Raw genomic sequence first — 23,990 nt, 5'->3', positions numbered from 1 at the left:
TTGGTAATCAAATTGGAACCCAGTTCTTCCAAAAATTTGTGAGCTTCTTTGCTGAAAACCCCCATAGTTTTAGTTGCAAAAGCAACGAAAAGATGCTCTTCTTTCAGTTTAGAATATTTGGAGTGTTTTCTTTTGCAGGACACTTCAGCTGCACTACCTGCTTCGATTTGTGTTGATGGCAAATAAGATGGTGCAAAGGTATCCACGCATGTGACATCCCATATCAACCGTTGACCCACTTTCCATGGAGTTAGGGTTATTCCATCTGGCCGCTTTCCATCTTCTCGGAACATTCCTGGTGGTTCCAAAATGCTTGGAAAATCAATGTTCGCCAGTGTTCGTTTTATTATGTTGTTCAATTCACCATGGCGTACTAATCTTCCTCTACTTTTAGTACAACTTAGTGCGTGTAACCCTTTTTCAGCCATTCTGCTTTGGCATGTACAAGTAAATGTATGGCAGATATTTACCCCCAGACGCAAAGCTACACATATTTGAAACACTTTGTTATCTAAAAAGGTTCCAATTGTTTTAGATGGCGTGGCTTGCAACCAAGCACCGGTCTCTTTTTTTCTGTAAAGCTTTCATACGCACAGTGTCAATTATACTTTCAGGAATTACTTCATTATCTATTACTTCCTGTAATAATATTGCATCCCAACTTTTTGTAATTCTTTTGTCTCAGGAATTTTACTGTTGTAGATCCCCTTCCAAATTTCCAAAGCCTCATCCATGTGATGTATATCCACGTTGTCAACTGAACTATTTAAAATATTGGAGACAAGAGGACGCACCCCATGGCAAGAGGAAAGGAAGGCTGGTAGGCTCAAGTCCGATTCTTTACGTATGTTTAGACCTCCTAGGTGGACTGGAAGGCTTGCTTGTGTCCATTGGGTTTCATTTAGGGAATAGTTGATTATTAGCTGTAATGCCTTTTTCAAATAATTATCTATCTGTAAAACTTTAGATGGTCTTTTTCATGTTGAAACAGTTCTTAAAAAGTACGTTAGCTTTGGAAAACCGAAGCAATTTTTGAGAAGAAAATAAGCTATGTGATTTGGTAACTTTTTTTAGTCTCTCAGTTATTACTTTGAAACTATTCATATGTTTCTCGAAATGGAGATCATATCCTTCTTCGTGGAGCGGAGACCCTAATAACGATAATTCATCTGGTTGTAAAATACGTATGCCTGGCAACAGCTCTTCAAATTGGGTTTCTACGTCTGTGTCTATTTTACCCGATGTGTAATAGAGTTGACATTTCGATGGATTCATCTCGAGCCCAATTTTCTTAGATTCTGCAATTAAATGCTTCATGTCCTCTATGACTATATTCGGCGATCCTCCTAGGGTTCTATCATCCAGATAAAAGGCGTTCAATTCAGAACAAAGCGCTTGGACTATCGGATGAATAGCCAAACTAAACAACATTGGACCAGCAGGATCTCCCTGTTGGCATCCTACTTGCGATGAGATAGTTCTTTCTCCATAAAATAATATTGATGGATAAGCATAGCTTTGCCAAAAAAAGGATACAAATGTGGCATAAAAAATTTCACTTCTTTTAGCATTGAATCTCTTTCCACTGAATTAAAGGCATTTTTGTAATCAATTTTTAAGATTACTTTGTTTGCGTTTTCATTTCTCTTTATGTATGTCCGTGTGGCATGTATAATAGCTTCATTACCTTTTTTAGTTGCAAACCCCAGTTGGTGTGGTTGTAAGTATTGAGAGCATTGGTTGTAAACGAGCGAAACAGCTACCTTGGATGCTAGTCGTCGAAAAACACATCCAACTGCTATAGGTCTGATTCCGCCATATTTTTTTTTCGTAAAGCACACAAATTGGCTCCAAAAAGGTATTTCCACACTTCTTGATTTACGTTTCCATTTAAAATGGTGTTAACGAATTTCGTGATTTCGCCTAGTAAAACAGACGCTGATGTTCCTGTAGATTTAGAAATTAAGTCTTTCAGGTGTTGAGGATAAAGCCATCGATTCCAGAAGCGGAGCCACTCTTAAAATTATGGATTGCTCTTGATACCATGTCTTCATTTACAAGGAGAGAAGATGTCAAGCATTCTGGTTGCTCCGGCATTTCTAAAACTCTGGAAGGGGACGGATGTTTGTTTTGTAGACTAGCAAAAGTTTCCTCACTCGAAGGAGCCAAAGAACCGTCAGATATCAGTAATCTTAAGGCACCTATTGTATCAAAATCAGCGATTTTGGCTGTAATCAGTTTAGATAAGTCGGGTTTGATCTTCTTACTTGAAGTTGCAGGACATTCTACTACAGAAGACTCTCTTAGATTTTGTTTAATTATGTTAGTGAGTGAGGATGTTGTTCGGTTTCTGGGGATTCGTAGATTATGAAAAGCAAATCTAAACAATTTCTTCCAAGAAGTTAAATCATTTTTGTTGGCAAAATCACTAATGATAGAAGAAAGTTTGTCTGCTACAGCGCCTCGTATGCCTCTTGGAATCCTTTTTATTACCCATATATTTGTTTAATTTAGCCAACTCGTGCGTAAAGTCTTCCGTAATTGAGTGTTGTTCCTGTGTAGCGTGTTTTCTAGTCTTGTGTATATTATATCCTTTCTTTGTAGGGAATTTTTTATCGCATTGGAAACAATAAATTTCATTTTCGGATAAGATGGATAAATCTTGTGAACAGTTTGCATTTATAGATTTATTTTCCATTCTCATTGTTTAGGATTTGTAAAAAATCATATTTTGGATTGTTAAATTCGAATTTTAACGACTAATAACTGACAAAAATTTTCTGTTGAAATGCATATAATACGAAATTGATCAAAATTACACGTTGCTTCCTGGATCTCCTGCAAACAAAAACATAGGACAAGGCACCACACGATGAAAGCAAAGCACCACACCACAACGATTCTGAGTGATGAAAGGAAGACCACGCCACACACACCCCTCTGCGCCGGCCAGCGCCCGCATATCACACCATGCTCCCCAACCTGTTCAGAACATGCAGGCAGCCAAGATCAGACACCTCTAATCACTAAAAAAAATCACAATTAAAATCCCAAAATTAAATTTGTGGAGCTCCTCAACACGCGACTACACCGTACAACAATCGAATCAACAATTAGTTATATATACAGAACCGGTTGTTAAAGAATTAAAATAACATCACTGATTGCTAGTAAAGAGGAAGAAATCTTAACAAGTTATTGCCCGATTTTGAAATATATGTTTAAAATCATGTTTTTAACATTTTACAATTAGCAGAAATTGCGTGAGTTTGGTGAGAGGAGGGTGGTTACAGAAGGAAGATTTCTTCCAGTGCCTTTTCCGGTGGAAGCGTTCCTAGCATCGCTGCTACGTTCCCTCTTTGCACAGCCATACTTAATCTCTGTATAAGAAAGGCTGAAGCTCGAGTGTCGCTTGTGTTGAGAGTTATTCGGCGCCGAACTTCATGACCCCAGGACCCACAAGTTTCGATGGCGATGGTGACGAAGTGGTATTTGTCCAAGAGGTTGTTATATTTTCGTCTCTTTTCAGATTCTCTACGAGTTGCGACCATCCCAGCTTTTGTGGAAGAAGTAGGAAAATTAAAGGGGGCTAGAGTATCGGCACAAGTGAAATCCCATATTAAAGCCTTCCCTCGTTTGCATGGCACCAAAGACATTCCATCAGGTCTCTTGCCGTCAGAACGACCACACCCCATTGGCTCTCTCACGGAAGGCGTTCCAGAAGAGATGAGGGCTCTCATGATGAGGTCATTAACATCAGAGTGGCGAGTGTATCTGCCAGCACTGTGGAGACATGATAGGCCATGTATACCTTTCTTATCCACTAAACTTCCGCAAGCAAGGCACCGGTGTTGTTCGCAGACATCTGCTCCTAAACGTAACGCACAAGCGATTCGAAAACTTTCGTCGGGAAGATGCAGCCCTAGGGATGAAGATGGAATAGCCTGTGCCCAGGCACCTGCTTCAGGGAATGAAGTAGCTAGAAGACGTGCCTTATCCTCAGGATTGGTGGAGGACTGAAGAAGAGAAGAAAATCTGGAGTTATAAGAGAAGCGTCCCATGAAGATTGTAAACTTCTCTTATCAAGATCAGGTAGAGCAAGTCCGCCGCACAATGTCCGCTGGGAGATACAATCATTAATCTCAGCTTCAGAATCTTGTTGAATATCTTGGCGAAGAAGAGAAGTGATCAATGGCATAGAGCTATGAATGGAAGAAAGGAAAGATGGAGTGGCCAAATCAAGGGCTCGACGAATACCTAGACCTCCGTGATCCACTGGGAGAGATGCCTGTAAGCAGTTGAGAAGAGATTCTAGGTCAAGTTGGATGGAATTATCGTATTGATTCAGAGGATCTGTCTCGCGCAAGGATGGAGTACTACGAAGGAAATATAACAGTCTAGGTATTGCTAATGAGGCCCGTAAGAGATAGACAGCTGAGTGTGCAGAAATCTTAGATAGGCGAGAGATAAACTGTTCGAAATGTTTAAAACGATTTTTTGTGAGATTTTTAAAAAAATGTTTAAAACATTTTAAATGCCTTTTTCATGTTTTAAACACGTTTTGTTCTTTTTCAAAAAAAAAAAAACCCTATTTTTCCAACCCTGCTTGAAACTTATATGCACAAAGTTTCAACTCAACTCTGAATCTCAAAACAAGGAAACGACCTATAGCTAAGAAACGGTGAGAGATGCCCGAAAGATAATGGCCAAAAACTCCCCTTCCGTAACAACCAATTCCCATATTGTATTCCATTAAGATACACACACATCAATTTTTTAGCCTCCTAGGACCACTCTACTCCCCCTTCCCCCGCACACACAAATTTGGTACTGAACAGATTAAAAACTACCTTCAAAACGGTAGGAAACGCTCCAAAACTACCTCAAAATTGACATCTTAGAGCCAAAGCTTATTACGATACATGCATAGCATGTCTTAACCTTCTGGAACAACTATGATTCCGAAGCTTTGAAGTACACCCGTAACTTAAAAACAGTTCGAGATATCGCAAAAGTAATTGGAGAAAAAGAAATAGATCATACGTCGAAGTTAATCAAGTTACACAAATGTACTAATTTTCAACTTCCTACGACAATTTTGACCAGGTAACCGTGGTCTGAAACGAAGAACGGAGCTACTTCACACAATCCTGGAGGGCTCGCTCGCGCACTAACTTGCTTTCTGCAACCATGTGGATGCTGGAAAGCAATGTGCAGTGCGACAGAGCTGTACTTAACAGGAGACTCATGAGAACATGTTCCCAATATCAATTAATGAAATATTTTGAACGAATAAAAGGATACATAAGTAAAAAATAAAATCAGTCCAATACAATACAGTCCAATGTCAATAACTAGTCCTGTATGTAAAAGAAAAATTAACGATTTCTAAAAATAGGGTTCAATTGCCCATTTTGTCAATTTCTCTGAGTCAGTGGAACCAAATTCTCTTCTTACGTTACTTGTATTACGTGAAGAAAGTGTTAAAAACCTAGAAAATCGTTTGTAACAGTGTTGTATAGCTCAAACATCGCTCTCTTTTCCCGTATGTTTAGGTAGTCCACCCAATGAACTATTGCACAAATAAATAAATAAAAGTAAATAAAAATAAATACATAAATAAAATTAAAAAAAACACTAACTTGAGCAAACCTTACATATGCAAAAAGTTATTCAGTTAACAGACCGAAATAGGAACACAATGACACTAGAACGACACGTCTACTGTCGTGAGCTGTAGCGTGTCTGAAGTTGTAGGTGAGTGAGTGTCGCAAAATGGCGACTAAATTAAGTCGTTGCTGGCAATGATATGCCATGATCCTTTGTCATGCTCTTTTTTCCTACATACGCACAGAGAAACAATGTCCGAGAATGGATTTAAACTCGGGGTGACTACTGGGAAAGTTATTTTGGCCCGTTACACAATAACTATAGCGATACAGTTGCCCACGCACATTGTGTACCGAAATCTGAACTGTAGGAAGTAAGAAAAACACCAAGAGGGGTCCAAAGGTCGTCAGTAGTCACAATGGTTGAAGTATACATTCGTCACTACTAACATCACATTCGGGCACTGAAATACCGACAGCGATGTCAAAGAATGATCCACGGCTACTGCGTAGAAAATTTTCCGCATTGGTTTATGATTGTTGCAAGATCCAGCTATGCAGGAAGTTGCTGATAAGGAAAGTAGATAAAAGTGTAAAAGTGAAAGCAAAATATTTAAAGAAATCCATTGCGACACCTTTTTTCCGGATCTGCATCCTATAGCTAAACAGTACGGACGCCAATCAGATAGGGTCCATATGGACAAAGCTTCATATCATATCGCCGCAACATCTCTGCGTTTTAATTACAAAATGGAATAGGAATTAAGAATTCGTGCTTTCAGTTTCAAAACATACCATTGAAGAGTCCTCACGCCAGTCCAGTATATGTTTTACATCTTTGGCATGTAAAGAAGATGTCTAAAGCATCCGCATTCGGGCACCCTTGCTAGTCTCTGAAAAGATTTCAAGAGGAGCAGAATCGAATTCCTTTGCCCGTGCTTCGCCTGAGTTTGGTTAGACGGAAACTTCAACGTTGGTGATAGTCCACAGTGCTGGGGTTCAAACAAGCCGCCATCAGTGGCGACGACAGGTTTCTCGGGGGGTAAATACTCTCCAAAATCAGTCTGATATAAACCGAACAGCCTTCTGCAGTGCTGAAATAACTATTAAATGGGAATTAGTAGAGTATTGTTTAGTTGTTATAAACTTATTTTCTGTTTCTATATGGACAGTGAGCGAAAGCTAGTTTCATGAAGTTCAGAGACTGTTTTTAAGTTGCTTTGACTACTTTGGCAAATAATGGGAGAACAGTATATTCTGATAGACTGTGTGGACATTTGTTATAGATTTAATAATTGAATTTCTTGAATAGTTATAAAAAATGTACTAACCATGTTGTTAAGCCGTATCCTCGTTAGTCGTCGTTATCAAATAATTATACATAAAGCTTTCCGGCGAAAACTTTCAAAAGTGTATTCTTAATGTGTCAGAACTTTTAACTGCTATAGATACGAAATATTGTTTATACTTAAAGCTAAAATTGTTACTGCAAAAAAAAACATATTACAAGACTAATTTTTTTAGTTTCATTTTCTGTACAGTACTACCAGTGTATTAATATTTAAGATGAAACAATATACAGCAAGAATGAATGTCATGTTGTACCGTATCTCTTTTTATATTAGTGAAAATCGTTATCTTTATGTTGTAAGTTGTGTGGTCCTCCGGCACAAAGTTTACCTGACAATATTTCGAGTAAATTATTCAGCGTTTCTGATTTGGTTAGTTACTAATTGTGCTCGAGTCGGAAAATATTAACGAAATAGTCAGCTACTCATAAAAACGGACTCTGATACTCAACGCAAGCAAAGAGAGACAAATCATGGGAACCTTTTTGCAAGAAACATACGCTACGATACTGACTAAGAATAAAGTCTTCACGAAATCTCAATTTCCAAACATTTGATACATCAGCATAGAGTAAAATTCATTAACATAGCACACAGTTCCTCAAAAACTGATGCTATGTACCATGTTCAAACTCACTACAATTCTTAAATTCATAGAAGCTTTTGTTGAAACATCGTACACTCAACTAATGCACAGAAACAACAAATTTTATATTTAACATTTGTCATGTCTATCCTTACTGAAAGTCAGTATCACATTCTGTAAGTCTTTGATGAAAAATAACGAATCAGAGCCACACAAGTTAATGTATACGTCTACCGTGTACTATTGAATGTTTCACTACTTTATAAGTAAACATATGATGTGAAAAGAATAGGTGAATCCTATCCTACATTTTAAGAATTTTATTACGTTAGTGGTACGTAAGCTAGAAACTACAAAAACTGCACTCTAACAAATATTCAAAGCACAACCTACTTTGTTTTTTCTGTATTATTTCTGAGACAAATTTAATGTATTTCGTCAGTAATAATAATAATAAAAAATTAAGTGTGTCCACTCTTAGGATTTTGAAATTCCCTGGCGTTTCCAGGTTTTCCAGACTAAAAAAATTTGCAGGAAAGGTTCAAAACGGGTATATTCGCATATTTTAAAGCATAATTAGTCACAGAGCTGTAAGTGAACTACAATGTAAAATCACTAAGACTAAAAAGAACATTTGAGAAGGTAACTGTAGTTTAATTTTAATCTAATTTCTCATTTTCTAAGGTATAATTTTAATCATTTACCTGCCAATATTTCTCCACCACCGATTCATACTACTTTGATAACTTTCAGTCTGAGACGACACACTGTAACTGTTTTTAAAATCCAACACAAGATTCACTGAACTGTTTTTAATATCTCATCACACTAGCTGTTCAATAAAACCCAAACTATTGGGATTAATACAATATTTATTGAAATGTTAAAAGAACTCAAATAACTGATTTCCTTATCAACTGCAGATATCATCTTCTTAACCTCAGCCAACACCTTCATTTTCTTTGCCTCGAGTTCAACAAACTTACTATTAATGGCATTTCTCTTAATCTGTTTCTTCTCTCTTTCTCTTTCTGGTTCTTCAGGGATTCGACAAACTCATGATCATTAAGGGCAACATGGACAATTTTTTTTTGTAATTTTGAACTTTTCTATACCACCAACAACTGAAATTGTATCGTGCACCCTCCTTAGTGGAATTAGACTCTGCTCACTTTGATTTTTAATCAAACATTCTTTGTTGACTGAAAATCCCCTCTCTACATGGCACTTTCATGAGAAAGAATTGGACAAATTTCACAAAATCAGCCATATGCGTTGAGCATGCGCATAAATGTAGCATTTCCATCCAATGGTCATCTACACCTCATATTTTTTTGTCATAAGTCTTCATTGCTTCCAACACCAGAGGATTCTGAGAAAAAGTTTTAAATTCACCTTCGATTTGATCAGCCAATAATCCTGAAAGCCAATTTTCGGATACAATTATTTCCAGACAATTACACACTCTTTGCAGCTACCTTTTCATAAAGTGCTAATTCCTTTATACAGCTTTATGATGTCGTATGAAACTTCCTACCCTTAGTGCGTAACGATAGAATTTAAACTTTTACCGATGTGACTTCCATCAAAAGCCGCCACTGCACCCAAGGCCCCGATATCTGACGATATGAAATGGTATGATCAGTCATACATTTGTCTGTGAAAGTATTTTTCAATGGAAATATGGTACTCAAATAGTATTCTGGGGAGGCCCAAGAGTGGTCGGGGATGAGCCAGGCCCCATCTAGCTACGCCTATAGGGATATCACCAACAGTAATATGAAAAGCACGAATTCGACACAAAGTAATTTATTAACGCTGAATATGGATTTCTCCCTTCTACAATTTTTCCTCGTCCCAGCAGTCGCGGCTCTTGAAGGAAATCATATAGATAAAAGTTAAAATTGTATCGGTTCAAGTTAAAGGAAGAAATATTACTGAACGTGTCACTGTTCGGGCGGCCATTTATTTGTAACCACTCCGTGTAATCTGGTCGCTGTCCGTGGCTCGTGGTACTACCAATAAGTATCTTCCTGATAACTTTAACTTACCTGGACAGGACGATGAAGGACCTCTCCAAGAAAAGGTTACAAACTGTTTCCAAATCGCTCGTCGGTCTCAATATGAGATGAGCATTAGGCGCCGAGAGGTTCGGGTGTCTCGTCTCGAGAACCTCGTGAAAATAACCAAGGAACAGAAAGCGCCGAAAACAAAACACCGGAATGTGAACCCCAGTTACAGTCAGATGTTCCTACTGAATACGAAACGCCGGAATTTGAACCTCAATTTGTGACTGATATTCCTAGTGTAAACAAAACATTGGAATTGGAACCTGAGCTAGAAACTAACACTCCTAATGAAAAGGAAGCGCAGACATCTGAATTCCAACCAGATACAGGTCTTCTCAACCAACCTCGTAACAAATCTGGCAATGATTTTATTAATTCAGAATATAATAACATCCCTAATAGTAGTAGTAGTGAAAATTACGAACATATGATTGTAGACGACAGAAGTCGTAAGCGCACAACAACAGCTGTCACAAACCACAGAGTAAAAAAGCACAAACGAGGTTACAGTTATAGCAATAGGCAAAGATACGCAGACCGGAGCGTAAACAATACGAAATTTAAAGGGAATCAGAACCAAGACCGCACTCGAAAAGGCAGTAACAGAAACACAAAGAGTCGTAAATCACGGCCACGTAACCTGAGTTATCACAAACGAGACAGGAACAGCAACTTGTGTGACAACATTAAGAGTATTTTTGTACGTAGTAGTAATCATTGTAGGAATAGACGAACAAACCGTAATTATCAAAGTAGAAATAGTAATCATAGAAAAAAAAAGTAACCAAGACTTTGTGTGTTGATACAAATTTTCCTCCTAGAAGAGCGACGCATTTCTACTAAGCGATAAACGTGTATTCATTTTCTTCCTTTTTGCTTTTAGTTTTTGATCCGAACGCCTGGATACAAAAAGAAGAAACTACGTATTTCTTTTAAAACTCATTTTTGCTTCCAGCTTTTAACTGTTCGGCAAAGAGCAGATAACACGTTTTCTTTCTTTATTTTGATAAGATAGTCGCTGCATTTTCGACCACCTGTGTTTATGGTTACGAATGACGAACGACATACAGCTGATTGATTCTTTTCCTCTTTTGGTTTTTACTCCGTGTCGCACCTCAAAATTGAATACCAATGTTGCAAACCTTATTAATGACTTACTATTAGTTTAATGTTATTAATTTTTCTTGTTTTCATTTCAGATGTTTGAATTTAGACTTTTTAGTAAATAATTAACGAATCATCATGCGTAGGGGGACCGTGTTTATCCAAAAACGGTTTGAAATCTTGGCGAGATTTCCGCACTCCCAGCCAGTGGGGAGATGTTTTGGCGTTATAATATATATTTTTATTGTGTTTTAAATTTTAAATTCCTTTTTAGGATCCCTTCCCACTTTCGAAATTCTCAAATATGTTACTACATGTTATTTAGAATTAATGTTTGATTTTCTTTTCAGAATTTTTTTAAAAAAAAAGAAAAAGAAAAGAAAAAAAGAAAGAAAGAAAGTATCAAGATGCCCAGGATAAGAAAAATTTTAGTTGTTAATTATATGTACATTTGTATATTTGTAACTGAAATTTAGTATGTAATCTCATACGTAGAATATGAAACTTTGCACTTATAATCAATGTTAAATTTATTTTTCAGTGTAAATCTTAGATTTTCGTTTTCATTTTAAAGTGTTTACTGTAATTTTATTGAACCTCATTTACGTCATTTACCCGATTTTGACTTATTTGAATTTCCAGGATGTGACATGATATATTTTGTTCGAAGAGAAAAGTTTAGAACGGAAAGTAGGCTAAGCCTTAAACGAGTGAAACAGGCATTTCCTTGTTGGTTCATAGTATGTGCAGGAATGTCGTGTGAATAGCATATTCTCCGAACTAAAGCAGTAATCTTTTTATTTTAGAAGAAACTATATGAACAAATACTATGATGGTAAACGGTCGTTTTTTCTCCCATATTGATATGTATGCGGAAATATGTTTAACTTCTATATTTTCTTGTAATTTCTAATTAACATTTTTTTTTTTTTTTGTCTTCTCTAGACCACTGAACGATCGTAGGGAAACTTCTTCAGGTAGGATATTTTATGGGGATAAATATTTTTTTTTTAGGGAGGCAATATTTCCTGGAATTGCAGATCTCTTGCAAGAATGGATGTGGCTAATCCATTGGATATTCCATAGCTAACTGTATTTTCACCATCAATCGCAAAATATAGTTTTTCATTTTTCTTTTTCTTTATAGTACCCGTAACTAAGCATGCACATTCTTAGCTTAAATATTTTGAGTATATTTTAGTGTCTAGTAACATTTCAGTGAATATTTTAATGTTTAGGAACCGTAATCCTATTATGTGTATTGGTATAGTGATACGTTGTAATATTTTTCATTTTAATTTTGAGAAAATTGTATTTTAGTTCCAGTATGTCCTAGAAACTATTCGAATTCGATATAGATTCCGAAAATAAACTTATTTTTCTTTCTTTCCAACAGCATGAAGTCATAATGATTTATGAAAATTATTTTCTGTCAATTATTTCGTATGCTCGATGACTGAATTTTAATGCGTTAATAATACCAGTTTGAATATTTTGTAGCGAAGATGCCTAAGAAAGTTTAACGGTTATGGAATGACATACCTGTTTTGTAGGGAATTTAATTGGATGTTTCAGACCGACCAGAAAGTTGTAATGTCGTTGACTATACTCTTGTTTGTATCTCATGTTTTTCTTCTCACAGGTCTCATGCATTTTGTCTTATAGAGACATATCTTTACGGTGCTACGAGAGCATTTGTATTCTGTGTGTTTACACATCTTTTCTAGGTGGAAGACGTATGTTATGTTCCAGGGAACATACGTGTATTTTACTGAATATTAGTGTTGATATTTCAGTTATGTATAGAAACATTTTGTGAGTGCCTATGGTTGCAGGCCTTTTCACGTTTCTAGTTTTGCCTTGCAGGTGTCGATGGCATATTTTGTGTGTAAGTACGTGTAGTATTACACATTTTTCCCACCTATGATTTTGGTCAATTCATGGCGATGGGATCATGGACCATTGATTTTTAGGAATGTTTGGACTAGTGAGTCAACTTCCTTGATTCAGACCTTTGAAAACTTGGATTAATATTGAATAGTTTTCAACGCTTTATTAATAAATTTTTTGCAGATAATACCCACATATTCTGGTAACCCTACAATGTTTACGTTTTTGGAAGTGAACAGCAATCATTATTCTAGGCCTAAGCTAATAACTTTGTTTCAGAACGAAACCATTTGTTACACTGAGCATTATCGAACTAAAGTCGCGACTTTTTCATGACGAGCAGAGTCATTTTGACCTTATGGCGTGCCGAATTTTCTTCATACATGTCAACGAAATCACGATCTTTCTTTGATATGCAAAATTATGCTTATTTCTTGGAATCACTATGAACGTTATCTTTGACACTTAAGATTTTTTTATTTTGAAAAACGATTTTTCGTTCTTTTCTGCCAAACAACACGAGGCACAGTTTAAAAAAAAGGGACATATAGGTGAAAACCTTATTTTGTTTTTATATTGTTAGTTTATCATGTGTTTACATTTCCATTCATTTTACTTTTTTCAATGATTTTCATATTTTTTCGAATATACTGTATCACCGTAATATTGAAACATTGACAATACTTTTAATATTTTAGTACGTTTAACATGTTTACTATTTGCATATTCATTCATATTCTAATATAGATATCAGTATATTTAAAAGAAGACATTTACTAATTTTTATTGAGATGTTTGATAATTCTTTAAGTCGATGTTTTCTTGAATAGTTATTGAGTGTGCATATTTACTTCATATTACACAAAATAAAGTGATCGAAACGGAACACAAACATTTTACGAAAAGTATTTGTGTTAAAAAAAAATAAAAAGATAAGAATTAAATAGCCCTATAAACGCTTTCTGCGAACTTTAAAAAAAAATTATCATACAGGTGTTATAACCGTACTTCGTTTCTCACACCAGTGTTTTAAAAAAAAATCTCCCCTTCGCCCCTCATCAACTCATCGTTGGATAACCATGGAGGATACTCACACAGGAAGACAGCATGGTTTCAACATGTCAAGAAACGGAAGATAAGGAAACCCAACTGCACCAATTGTTCAAGAGGATAATATACCTTATGGAACACTTGGATTGAACATTGTTCATGCAGGAACTTCATCATGTTGTACTGAGTGAACAAGTTATTTAACTATTTTAAATAGCCCTTTTTCAGGTGAAAAACCATTCATCGTCTATGCATGAAAGTCTCACACCATATGACAGTGTTGCCAACTAAGTAATTTTAAATTTTTGGTGAAAAACCTAATTTTATTCCTACCGCATCATACGGCCAAGGGTTCTCAACCTGTCTACGTGTGCACTTAACAGGTCGTTCCCTTCACGGACGTCAAATCTATAACCGCCACCAGGTTATAGAAGGATTTTTTGTGGACACTCTGTATATTTCGTAAAGACAGTAATAATTATTTTCGATTTATACTTTATTCTGAAACGCATATAAGTTCTTTCTTCGGTGGGAATTCCTTCTTTCCCACACAATTGGACAAAGAAGTCTTTCATCATTTTTTCATATATATATTTAAAACATTGCTTTTGGTGAGAACATTTCAGCGAATGACTAACCATTTCAGTGTTTCTCCCTGACTTATTATATGCACAGTATATATTCTGCAGTTACTGGGAACTGAATTAAGTGCTTTCTTTAATCGCTTATGGAAACATTATAATAGATTAGAGAAATACGGGCTGACCAGATGTTCAGCAAACAAAGTGGCACAAACTGCGTTGTATTCCAGCCCGCTATCTGTACTTTCTCACGCCAGTGTTATCGCCGTGTCTAGTGCATTATGGGCAGTTGACTAAAATTAACATAAATTGTTTTCTATATTCTGTTTGTATGTGCATACAGGTGAGTCAACTGAGTGATTTTTGAAATGAACTGCCAAAACTTTCAGTTAACCATTGCAACCCGTTCCTTAAGCTTGGGTGCTCGAGGAGTTTGACTCCAGGTCTGGAAGCCGTAACCACGCACATCGCGTCGAGCTTCAAGTCTGACTTTTGTTAAGGGGCACAAGCTATTAGCCGGTGAAGGACGTTTTATTACGGCTAGCCCCAACTAGTGAAGTCCCAGGTCCGCAGACCTTGTGCGTACATATAAGTTATACACGCGCCCTCCAACATCAGCATTCTACTTTTTTCTAATTTGCTAATGATTCATCTTGACGCTGCAGGATGGTTCAGCGCAGCAATTGGATTCATCGTGTGACTATCCAGACAACTTTTCCCCAGTGCTAATCCCCCAAGTGTGTCAATGGTGTGAGAGAAGCATTTGTAGTGATATCTGAATTATAATCATATATATATAAAGGGCTATATTGCCTTAAAAGGGCAAAGTGTGATTTCAGCGACGAAAATTATTATATATATTTAGTGTTCAGTGTTGTGTCCATTCCTCTTCGCTATTTTTTTTTTTTATGTGATAGTGTTCTAATAAATAAGTATAGTGTTATTTAATACAGTGTGTTTTCGTTGTTTGTATGAGTGATGTTTGTGTGCGTTATGGTCTGGATGACCGTCTGATCGTCCGTGAGATTTTCGAGACGAGCCACCCGAACCTCTCGGCGCCTAATGCTCATCTCATTATTGAGACCGACGAGCGATTTGGAAACAGTTTGTAACCTTTTCTTGGAGAGGTCCTTCATCGTCCTGTCCAGGTAAGTTAAAGTATCAGGAAGATACTTATTGGTAGTACCACGAACAGCGACCAGATTACACGAAGTGGTTACAAATAAATGGAAGCCCGAACAGTGGCTCGAACTCCTGCCGGTTACAAAAGCTTACCTGATGTGCTAATTCCTTTATACAGTTTTATAATGCTGTATGAAACTTCCTACCCTTAGCTCGTAACGGTAAAATTTAAACTTTTACCGATATGACTTCCCTCAAAAGCCGCCACTGCGCCCAAGGTCCCGCAAATTGACAATATGAAATGGTAATATACCATTCACATATTTGGTAACTGCGTGCATGCATTTACAGTGTCATTTCAGACACAAACCAATTTAAAATATAATTATAATTCAATATAATTATATAATACGCACGATAGAACACAACCAGCGTTTTCCTTTTAATCACATGACAGCATACTTGCTTTGACATAGCAGAAGACAGGCCATGTTTGCAACCATGGTATTCGCTAACCGAAGGTCACGCGAAAAGCATTGGCTCCGCCCTCTCCGCTACTATCGAAGTACTAATTGATTCATTACTGTCGTAAGTGGGGTCTGGGGCAAAGTCCCCAGAAACCGAGAGGATTTTGAATGAAAATAGAAAGACTAAATGGCTAGAAAGGTAGTAATTACTTATATTTTCATCGAGGCAGAAATTCCGTAGCTTTTATCGGTGTTTGTGAATTTCCTGACTTTTCCCGGTGTTTGCAAATTCCCTGACTTTCATGTTTTCCCGGTTTTCCAGGTGGGTGGCCACCCTGAATATGCATTACGTGTTTGTATACCCTGCATCGCACTTTACGGAGAGGAAAGACGAACAGCTTATTTAAATTCTGCATCTGTATTAGACCAGAAATTAATTTATTGAAGAGAATTTTTATCGAAAGTAACCCTCTTCAGCTTAAAGATATCTGAAACGACTCACATTTTAAGCAATTATACACTTATATACAGTTGGTTATTTCGGACTATAATTAATAAACAACAACAAAAATGCACAAACAATAATACTAAAATAAAATAGAAAAATGTAATGCAGCAGCTTACATTGTGTGAGCACGAAGGCCAATAAGCTGCTCCTGACTGCATCTCAAATAAATCTGGTTGTCCATCCTATACAAAAAAACAAAAAAGAAAAAGAAAAAACTGCAACATAAATAAACCTCAAATTAAAAACTCTTCATAAATTCGATACCGGAGAACATTTTTTTTGATTATTTTTCATACTATATGTACACAAAGTTGTGGCGAGGAATAAAAATTAATCAAAGTAATTTTATCGAGCCGTATAATCAACTAAATCACTAGAATAAAAGTAGACACCATTGGTATATTAATAGACTTATCCAACTTAGTATAAAGAAAACTCCTGGAGGAGTAATTATGTATAATTCTACAGTAATATCTAGTGCATATCAGCTCGTCTACAAGTATTGAGCCTTTTTACACGAGATAACTTTAGTGTCTCAAACCTGGTTGCATGAGCAGTAGCGGGTCAGGCTTAACATCATTTGACAGCTGATAGTTAAAGCCATTGCACAAAGTATTGGAATTCTTATAATAGGACGTAAGGTATTGTGTCGTGCAGACGAGTTAATCCCCAGAAAACAAAACGAAAAGCACGCTACCTTTAAAAGTTTTATTTCGATAAAAGCGAAAATACTACACAAGCCCGTGAGAAAATTTCTCCTGTTTATGGGTAAGATACATCATCAATAGCTAACAGAAACAACATGATTCAGTAGCTTTAGATCCGGAAATTTTGATGTTCAAGATGCTCCTCGCAGTGGGCGACCAATCACAGAAAAAGTGGATGATATTCCTACAATTGATCAGGACTAGCATGTAAGCAATCAAGACATTGCTAATGATCTAAACCTTCTTCAAATAGTTTTAACCCACTTACAGAAAACTGGCTACAAACAGAGGCTCGACGTATGGTTGCCACATGATCTGACTCAATAACATAAATTAACTGTATCCAACAAGCTTATTAATTTCCTAATTAGATTAGCTGGAAAAGTCTATTGACGATGTAACCGACAATGGATTATTGGAGGAACATGATTTTTCTTCAGAGCTTGTACCTTATTTCTCGTTGTAAATAATTATAGATAGAAGATACTTATTACCGACTGCGAAGATGATATTAAACGAAGTAAAATTAATGATTTTCCAGTCCGCAACCAAATACTTATATTGCTAATTTCGTACCAAAAGTCGATGTAAAATTAACTTCTACGAATGTAGATTTACTGCTGATACACAAAGTAAAGTTTATACAACCATTGTTAACGGCACATAAATTACTTCGACATAGCTCTTCACATATTGGTTTCGTTATCAACAGGGATTTGAGTAGCTTAATGCATCAAGTGTTTAAAGGTCGATCAGACAGAACTTAGGTTTCTATTATGATGACAATCTTATCCTTTACGATACTGTCTAAAAACTTAAAGGAATTCTCAAAACAGTTCTCAAAACACTGGAACCCTATTCCAAACAAAAACTAAATATTTAAAATTAGAATTTAGCTGTGGTAAGATGTCAATTGATAAAGAACTCTTAGAGGCTATTAATGATATTCCTAAATCAAAGAATAAACACGTTGAGCCCAAATTGTACATCTTTAATTTTTGCGAAAGATTTATTTCAAAGTATTCTGAATTACTAAGATCCTTGAATAAACTCCTATTTAAGAAACAATCTTCTCATTTGAGTGATTAAGATATCATTAATTAAAGAATGCATTACTAATGATTAGAGCCCGGATTTCCATGCACAAACCAATCCCAAAATATCCATGCAAATATATACGAAAATTTTCAAAAATATGCACTAAAATATGCATTTAAAAATTTAGCATATGCATTGAAATATACATTAAGAAAATAAAATGTCAGTTTCTTACAAAAATATCTTATTTTAATGACCTCTGTTATAATGAACTATTAACGTCTTCCTTAGGTTTTCTTCTGCAATCCTCTGTGTTTATCAGTGAGAAACGTCTTGTAGATCAAAATTTTCTACATTAGCAGAAGTCACAGGTGCATGTGAAAAACATCACATGTATGTCTGTGTTAGGTCTTCTTCCAATTCCGTGTTTTCACCATTAAGTACATTTGCAATGGCGCAGATTGTTTTGTACCCGGGATTTTTGCCTAATACTTTACAAAGTTTATATGACGCTATTTCGTGAGACCGTGAGTTTCACTGGACAAAGTCTACGATAATTCGCCCAACAAGGAGAGTGAATGCTGCAGAGGATTCTTACGAGATTCCAACTGTCTGATAATTTCAGGTATTCTCGAGAAGTGGTTGTGTATGTACTTAATTTTGTTCTCAATGCCACTTGTAGAGAAACATTTTTTGTGACACAAATAGCCGCTGTATCATCGGAACTTAGTAACTCTACAAATGTCTTCTGTTGATTTACGGTGTCTTCATAATACGGCACAGCTTCTAGCAACGATCCCCACTGGTTGTGAAAGTACTAGAACATTTTTCGCAACTTCGCGAAAGATACGTACGCGCGATGGGACTTTCACATATACTTTCTTTACATTTGATACAAGCGTGACAACTGCCCGATATTGGCATCTGATTGTTTCGGCTATGCCATGAAGATCTGTGCAAGAAAAGTCAGGTGGACTAATTTCGCTGCGTGCACAAAGTGATCCAGTGCACTTCAAATATAACCTACTTTCTCGTGATATACTCTAAAATACGCTAGGTCGCTAGTATGCAGTAATCAATTTCGGAAATATGAAGTATTTTACAAAGTTCACGAAATATGCACGCACATCGAAATTCACTCAAAATATGCACTTACATGCGCCATCATACATCTCAAAAAATCCTTGCAAGTCAGTCAGAAAGAAAAAAAAATTCCATACATTTCTGCATGTTACTATAAACATGCATTTTGCCGGGCTATACTAATGATCCTGTTTTCAATAGCAGTTTTGTAGTACATGTGGATTATTTATTCGCTATAGCTATATTTTGAGTCACTATAATTACACTGCCATTAATGATCGAACACCCGTATAGAAGACAGACTCGTTTAGATGTCACAAATTTATTACGTACGGCGATAGAAAATAGTAACTTGGAAGAAAGCCATACAACCGCTTGCAGTCGAAATAAGTTAAGTGTAGAAACGCACAGTAACTGCAGCACATCGAATCGGCTATTTAATGTGTGAGACTTTTCGGAAAATTTCAGATCTCATGTGCTATACGATGTAACATATACGTGAAATGGGAACGGAAGAGAGTGATAAAACCGCAATCCTGACCAAAGAAGCCACAAAAGTAGTTCCATACTAACTGGTCACGTCTCAGACGTGTGGTGAAACTACGCCGGGAAAAGTCGTTGCCATCTGGGAGTGATGCCAGTGCTAGAATTGAGGTTCAACGGGCGAGCTACAGCCCATAATCCAAGGATCACAACGAATGAGCGAGCTCCGCAATTACAACAGTTCAAAACAAGGTGCGAATGCACAGTGAGGCAGTACACGAGTATCACGTTGAGTGACAAATCAAGCTACATGTTGTAGCAATCCGATGAGAATTTATAGGAATGCTAGATGAGCGCTACTTACTGGAATGCACTGTTCATACTGTGAAATTTAGCGGTATAGGAAGCATGGTGTGACCCTATTTCTCAAGGCTCCGACTTCGAATCCCAGTGCCAGCATACATAAAGCTCACAACATCACAGGGTAGTTTCAAATGAAGGTCCTCGACCGGTCGGAACCCCCCCCCCCCTTCCAGTTGCAACACTGGTTGAGGGTCCGACCACAATGATCCAAAACCCCGAATCAGAGGTATAGTCACAAGCAAGTGGGTTACCCTGATAATCTCAGATATTATTGAATTTAACATATGCTAAAATTCAGGACAAACCGTATACTTCATTGTCAAAAAAAAAAAAAAAAAAAAAATCCTAGCCCGAGATACAGAGCTCCAAAGATGACGCATCAGGAGCGATTTTGGGCAAAATATTAATTGCCGTATCTCTGGAACGGTTCGAGATATCTCGTTCCTTGTTTTATTTGAAAAATAATAATTACACTGATTCAAATGACATACTTAGTGTTGTAAAAAAACGTTTTTTTTTCTGTGAAGTTTTTTTCAATAAAAAACATCGTTCTTTTTCATGTTTTTTTTTTCAATAAAAAACATCGTTCTTTTTCATGTTTTTTTTTCAAATGTGTTTTTTTTTCTGACAGCTATTATTTATTGATTTATGTTGAAAATTATTGAAATAATCAATAGAGATTGAGTCGAAGCCCTCGTAATTTACAAATCGTTTGTTTCCTTGTACCTATACGAGCAAAATCATGTGATTATTCCTTTCGGACCCAGATCATTTTTGGCGTTTTCCTACTTTGTCAGTTAGTGACTTATTGCTCAAAAACCATTTACCCTATTGATATGGGTAAGACCTTGTTTTTTAGAAAAGGAATGTGGCCATTTTTTGGTGTACGTTACATTGCAGTGTTGCGAGCGGGTGGGAAATTACTGAGGGAAATGTAGTGGTGAAAATTTACAAAAAATCCCTAACCGAATTTCAAGATTTTTGTATCTAGCACCACTGTTTCCATATGGGTCTAAGTCACCTAAAAAAAATTCTTTGGTGCGTTGACAAGGTACAGTGAAAACCTGAAGTCGCTGGCTTCCATTCAAAGAGAGAAAGAAAAAATTCTCTGTTTCCATACACATGAAATTTTGACACTTTTTACGCCTCAGAAGCAAAAATCAACAGATATGCCGGGGCTACTGCTTCTCTAATTATCCTATTGAAACTTTTTATGGTGCGTTCTGTAGGCTAAAGAGAAGGCTTTCAGGTAGTGGTACATTTGTTCCAAGGTAGCGAGCAAGAGGGAAATAATAAAAGGGAAAGGGAAATTTGCCGAATGTTTCACTTAAAATCGGGAATTAATTGTTTTGGCTGGAAACACTGCCATCAGACAGACGTAAACTACCTGAAAGTAAACCTTGGTACCCTAAGACTATATCCTACAAGTATCATGGCGATATCTAACAAAGTAAGCATGATTTTTTTTAAAAAAATCTTATTCTAACTCAGAAATGTACAATTTTCTTACCATTTACAGAACATGGTTTATTATAAGCCTCAACTGTACTTCCCCTAATTATTCTACCGAAACTTTTTATGGTGCGCTGTGTAGGCTAAGGACGAGGCTTTCGGACAGTGGTACGCTTGTTCGAATGTAGCCAACAAGAGGGAAATTATAGAGGCAAAAAGGGATTTTTTTCCTAAATTTCCTCCTAAAATCGGAAATTAAAATTTTCTCTACCTGACAACAGTGCTAGCAGACACACACAAACTATCTTAAAAGAAGCTTTGGTATCCCTATAATATACCCTACAAGTATTGTGACGATATCTAATAAAGTAAGCAGGTCATTAACAAATTTTTCAGTCTACCTAAAAAAAATCACAGTTATCTTTCCACTTAGAGAACAAGGTCTACTGTAAACCTCAACTGTACTTCCCCTAACTATCCTATTGAAACTTTCTATAGTGCGTTGTGAAGGGCAAAGACAAGACTTTCAGATACTGGTATTTTTGTTCCTATGTAGCCAACAAGAGGGATATAATAGTCAAAACATGTAATTTTTCCCTAACATCTTGAATTAAAATTTTCCGTAGCTGGCAACACTGCTACCAGACAGACGAACACTATTTTAAAATAAACACTGGTACATTACTAATATATCCTACAAGTATCATGGCGATATTTAAGAAACAATGCTTTTAATTACGAAAAATATATTTCGATAAACAGAAAAGTAGGGGAAAATCAAGAGTTAGAACCTAAATCCGAATTTTTCGTGCGTCCCCTAATTACTCCACTGTAACGATATGTACCCGAGTTTGTTCAGTAAGGACAAATGTTCGACTGGCGTAAGTTGACTTGCATTCGGACGTATAGGTACGGTTTATAACAAAAATTTCGAATTTTTTGCCCAAATTTAAGGAGATTTTAATTTCCGTAGTTGGCAACACTGCGCGCAAGTCCGCCCAATTGATGTCAACAACCTGACAAGTCTTAAGGAGGTCCCTCTACAACGAATGAATCTACAGGGGAAGAGTAATAAAGAAAATTCGAAAATTCTCGAATTTTTGACTGGGGTAAAATTTGAGAAGGAAATTCGACACACAGAAGAAAAAGAAACTAAAATGATAAACTATGGACCAACCATATTTGGCAAAAAAAAAAAAATATATATATATATATATATATACCGATATCTTAATTAGTGACCATACAGGAGAGGATTAAAAAAAGTGACACACCCGTATGTGCCACTTTGGCCACCTGGGTTCGAAAGGGTTACGAGTGTCCATTTAATTACATTTTTTTTGACTACTAACTTGTGTTGTTGTAGTAATTATAGTCTTGACTAATAATAATATCGTTGTTGTAAACAATCAGAATCTCTCCTTTTTACATCTTAGTTCCAATACTGATGCTGAGAAATGCAGGGTGTTTCAAAATGAATATCGGGGAGTTAAGTCTTCGTAGTACTTATTACATTTTACGCACAATTATAAACAATACATCAAATTAAAGAACACCTCAAACAGTTTTTGCTTCAAGTGTTTGATGTGAGCTTCATTCGTCACACTGCACACATTGAATCGATAGGTGAGAAAGGCCCATAAACTTTCCTCCATATGGCACAAAACATTCAATTCACACAGACGGTTGCACTAACTACAGATTCAGTCTTTGCAAAATTAAAACACACAAAGCTTTCTGGTCTCTACTCTCCATCTTTACTACTTGCTCTTTCTAACGGCAGACAGAGGAAACCATGCATGGCATGCGTGTGTACAAAACTGTTTGAGTTGTTCTTTCATTTAATAATACTTATAATTGTAAGTTAATTGTAATAGATACTACAAAGTTTCAAAACCCTAATATTCATTTTGAAACACCCTGCATTACTTCAAATTATGTCATCCTATATGCATGTCTTGTATGTACACTCATGTCCAAAATTATTGTCGCATGTCTATAAATATGTTGTTGTAGGAATATAATTTGATAACGAATCCGCCTGGTATTTCTTATAATGTTAGTACGTGTATAATTGACAAAGACATGCATGTGGAAAATTTCGTGTCAAAACAGCAGTAAATAAGAACAATAAAAAGAAAATAAAACTTTCTTGTCCATTTAGCAACATTTTCTTTTACTCTTTCTCATTTTCGTATTTATAATTCTTTTCCTTTGAAATTTACCACAAATATACATTTTCCGATTATACACACATCAGTATTAAAAGTACCGGTAGCCTGCAAAATCATTATTAAATTATATTCTTACAAGAAGACAGTTATAGATATGCGACAATCATTTTGGACATGAGTGTACATATCATCGGGCCGGTCCTAGGCAATTTGTCGCCCGCGCAATGACGTAATTTGCCGCCTCCCTCTTTCTCCAGAAAGAACAAATCTTAAAAGTTACGATTTTAAGTATACTACTCCAGCATGAACAACGAAAGGAAGGGAAACTACACTCGCACTCAAAAAGGCTTAAATA

The 23,990-nt window shown here is 36.3% G+C and overlaps 1 protein-coding gene across 15 annotated transcripts in view; it reads right to left on the bottom strand.

The window, feature by feature from the left end:
• The window catches only part of LOC145678400 (CREB-regulated transcription coactivator 1-like), a 783,526-nt gene that overhangs the window by 658,477 nt on the left and 101,059 nt on the right, over nucleotides 1-23,990 (bottom strand). For 13 of the 15 annotated variants that reach the window (XM_081748495.1, XM_081748498.1, XM_081748486.1 and 10 more), the window contains one exon: nucleotides 16,452-16,517. The exons of the other annotated variants lie outside the window; for them this stretch is intronic. In XM_081748495.1, the coding sequence (XP_081604621.1) occupies nucleotides 16,452-16,493 (42 nt within the window). In that variant the 5' untranslated portion in view covers nucleotides 16,494-16,517. The remainder of the gene's footprint in view (nucleotides 1-16,451; nucleotides 16,518-23,990) is intronic. 15 annotated transcript variants of the gene reach the window in all.

The sequence above is a fragment of the Thermobia domestica genome, chromosome 2 (assembly GCF_964235325.1).
Source record: "Thermobia domestica chromosome 2, izTheDome1.hap1.1, whole genome shotgun sequence".
NCBI classification, from domain to species: domain Eukaryota; kingdom Metazoa; phylum Arthropoda; class Insecta; order Zygentoma; family Lepismatidae; genus Thermobia; species Thermobia domestica.
Note: the sequence above shows the minus strand (reverse complement) of the source record. Positions and strands in the feature narration are given on the sequence as shown.